At 37.3% G+C, this 3,832-nt stretch overlaps 1 protein-coding gene across 1 annotated transcript in view; it reads right to left on the bottom strand.

Annotated features, from left to right (window-relative positions):
• Positions 1 to 451: 451 nt before the first annotated feature.
• Positions 452 to 3,832, bottom strand: part of LOC103915971 (exocyst complex component 5-like) — a 4,299-nt gene continuing 918 nt past the window's right edge. The window contains exons 2-3 of the mRNA XM_009322912.1: positions 3,303 to 3,518; positions 452 to 2,833 (exon numbers count right to left, since the gene is read on the bottom strand). Of these exons, the coding sequence (XP_009321187.1) occupies positions 2,645 to 2,833; positions 3,303 to 3,518 (405 nt within the window). The 3' untranslated portion in view covers positions 452 to 2,644. The remainder of the gene's footprint in view (positions 2,834 to 3,302; positions 3,519 to 3,832) is intronic.

Below are 3,832 nucleotides of genomic sequence, written 5' to 3'. Positions count from 1 at the left end.
AACACAGCTGATTTTCCAGCCTACAACAGTTAACTGCAAAGCCATTTTCACCAATTGTAGACAGCATAATTACACACACACACACACGCTTCCTCTCAGGCATTCATTTGGCTGCCAGCCTGTCAAATGCCTATGTTCTAGGAGCGAACATTAGAAAGGCAATACTTTAACTCATTACATGAACATTAAAAGGCATATTTGTCTTTTGGATAGTACTTTATTGTATTCAGAAGCCACTGGAAATATTTTCCCAAATTACATGCTATAAGAGCTCTAAACTTAAAAATGTGTGAAAATTATAGTTCCCCGCCCCATCCCAATCCAATTTGTATTGTAAAGTAAACTTACTGACAACGTAGTCTTCTCTAGAAATAGAAACTCTTTCAGTGTGTGCATAGGGAGGTTTTTTAAAGGAAGGGGAAAGGGAAAGCTCACACCAGTGATAAATTTGGTCAGTAAAATTACTTTTATTCTCTTTTTTTTTTTTTAAATAGAAGGGCTTATACAATTGCATATAAAGATATTTGAAGAACATGGAAATGAAATGAAAAAAGTGTCTGGAGCGAATTCTTTTTATTGAGGAAGAGTTCACATATCTAAGTTTAAGTATTCACCTACTTTTTGCTGCCTCCTGTTAACAGGCATAATGAAAATACTGCACTGAGCATATGCATGGAAAACACAGCTAATAAAGCAAGAAATATGGTAAATATATTTCATACAACCTTAAAATAATTCCAACAATCATACAACAAGTTTTGAAGCACTTCTGTGATCTGCAGTCTTAAGATGATGTTCACTGTTCTGAAGCGTTTACAAATTGACACTTTTTTGTAGAAAGATTTTGCACTGGTTAAGAAAACCACAGCCTTAAAATTGTTGGCTTTCAGTTACAGAGGTAACAGAGAGGTATCATCTGAATTCACATCAGAGCTTTTGAAAAAAAATGGCAGCAGTACAAGCATGTGCCTCCTCCAGCGTCCAAAACTCTTTGTGGCTTTGCCATGGCCAAGGAATAGAGCTACGCAGCTCAACAGAGCAGCCAGTCTCCCCAAATACTTTGAGGCAGTCTGGCATCCGTTCTCTTGTTTACTGAAATAACGGTCTGCTAAATATAAAATGAAGCAGAAGAACCTCAACTAACCAAGAGAAGTTCCACACAAGTCTGTCAATATTGACTACACCTGGGAATTCATTAACAAAAGAGGAAAATAATTTTTTTTGACCGACCCATAGAGTAAATCTAGAGAAATGCTGCTCTGAAGATGGGAGAGAAAGAAGTTTCCATAACGTACGCTGACCCCACAGTAGAAATAAAGTGTTACAGATGATTTGTTCAGGGATGATGTAAGTCAGATTGAAGACACAAACCACGGCAGTTCCAGTCTGTTTTCCACAAGAGCTCACTCTGAACAAAGGTCTATTTACAACAGTTTTCAACCGCTTGTGGAAAAGCTACCCCAGATGTTTCAAACACCACTGCTGCTTCAATTCACTATATGCACACTGTGGGTCCACCTCAGAAACACCTTGAATAAACGCTGGCACATAACTGACACAAAAGTAGCCTGTCTCCAATATTAAAATTATGATCAGTGGAAGAGAAGCTTTTGCGCACTTCAACATTTTCTATTGCTCAGGCACTGAGGATCAATTATCTTCAGCACAGGAATTGTCTACTCGAGGTTTTTGCTAGAGCTGCTGTCCATTTCTCCCACATGTGAAAAACTGGGCTACGCTTTACCCTTTCACTTTGTTAGAATTTGGATTTATTTACATACAAAACAAGAGACGGGAGAAAGGTCTCTTGTATTAACCCAACAATGGGCACCTTCACCGTGTAATAAGAACACCTTAGGCAAGGCAGCTGCATTTACTTTAGGAGCGTATATAAAATTCAGTGTGCTGGTATCAAACAGAAACAATAATGTCAGATCATACAATGCCAGTACGTTCCGGTGGGCCCTTGACTATTAGGTGCCAAAGAACCAAAAAAAACCCCAAAACTTTTCACCACTTTAGTTCTGTTTAGAATCCTACACAATGAATAAATTACATCTTTCTGGGACAGTGTTGCTTTTACTCCTACATCTTAAAGAAATTCCAAGCTAATTAATTAGAGCAAGAAATTACATTGAGCAGGATAACGTTTTAAATGAAAGAAATTACTTAGAAACACCAATCAAAGATAATTTGATTATGATTAGCTGTGCTGAAGTCTAAGTCATTAAAATTGATGGAGAATGTTTTTACACTGGTCTATTCTATGTAATCCATTACCTACGCTATGCTCTGTAGTTCAAGTCTAACAAATGGTATCTGATAATTCAATATTGAAGACTAAAATACTTTCAATGCACCACTTGCTTTCCTACACCGACATGTTTCCAATAAAAAAAAAAGAAAAATCAGTAGCAAGTAGATTTGCAAAACTCTTCACCAGGAGAACTTCAGCTTACATGAAATATCATTCAGATTTTTACCTGCTCGCTTTCTATATCGTCACGTTTAAATATGGCTGCCGCTTTATTCTGAACAGTCATTATCTCACAAAAGTTACAACCATGGTTTGGTAAGAAATCATTCCCTGTGCTTTCTAACAGCTGAGGGCTTGCCCAAAGGTACAACATTTCTTTCCATGCTCTCAGCTGAAGTGACGAGCAAGACGAGCAGACCTATAATCAACACGCAGCTGAACAAAGGAGTGAAGGATGTTCTTGTCCAGATTAGCAAGTTGTTCTCCTGAGCAAACTTGCTTTAAATTATCCGGGGCTACAACCAGAAGATTGCAAAGTGCATGCAAGGTATCAAAGAGCTGTAACACCAGCGCAATCTGTGGTTAAGAGAAAAACAGAAAGACAGATATTAAGAGTTAGAGTTGCTTGAACTCTTGTGACACAATGTCCACCTAGATTCTCAAAATACTTCCTCCCTACAGAGGATTTACATCCATCATTGTCCCCTCATGTGTGTATAAATATATATAGACACATGTACCTATACATCTGTAGGGAGATGTGCACACACGCAAAGTTAGACACAGAACACATAATAATGCAAACTCAGTACTTCTTCAGTATACACACATGGCCTGCAAGCAATAAAATGGTATCAGGAAACTCCTCTTTAGGACATGATAAAGAACTGCTGGTATATTAACCGAATATATAACATCAGTATACAAAATGGTGATGTTCAAACAGAAACAAACTATTTTTATGAAGAAAAAGATGTCTGATTAAAAATACGAGTCCTGCTACTAATTTCGACATGGCTGTACATCACCAACCCGTACATCTTACCTTGAAGTCTTTGGCACACTTCCTATATTCAGCCACGTCACAAATAGCTAACATGCCTCCCATGCAACTGTAGGAATACTGCTGTAGGTGTTCATAGATAAGTCGATGAAAACGAACTCCAAGCTCCATCAAAACTGTGTCCACATTCTTGCCATCCATAGAATTTCTAATCTTTTCCACCTGCTTTCTAACATAGCCACAGACTTTAACACAAGCCTAAATAAAAAAAAAAAGAAAAAAAAGAATTAGGTAACTTACTTTCTAGAAATCTGTTCTTCTCAAAGTGGCTTCCACATCATAAGCTGAACATCGGTCACTAAGTCTTTAGACTTCCCACATCACGTCATTGAAATTAGTAGTTTTCCAATTAATAATTTTCCAAGAGTTTTTTATTTGCCACATAAAGATGCAAAAATGCAAGTGGAAAGATATATGCAAGACAATATTCAATTCAGTTATAGCTCACATCAGTTCAGAATAGAACAGTTTAATTTGGGCTTTTAATTCAAACAATGATCAACCAAGGCCGG

This window comes from Pygoscelis adeliae, unplaced genomic scaffold, assembly GCF_000699105.1.
Source record: "Pygoscelis adeliae isolate BGI_AS28 unplaced genomic scaffold, ASM69910v1 Scaffold314, whole genome shotgun sequence".
Lineage (NCBI taxonomy): Eukaryota > Metazoa > Chordata > Aves > Sphenisciformes > Spheniscidae > Pygoscelis > Pygoscelis adeliae.
The sequence above is the reverse complement of the archived record's forward strand: the minus strand, read 5'-3'. Positions and strand labels throughout refer to the sequence as shown.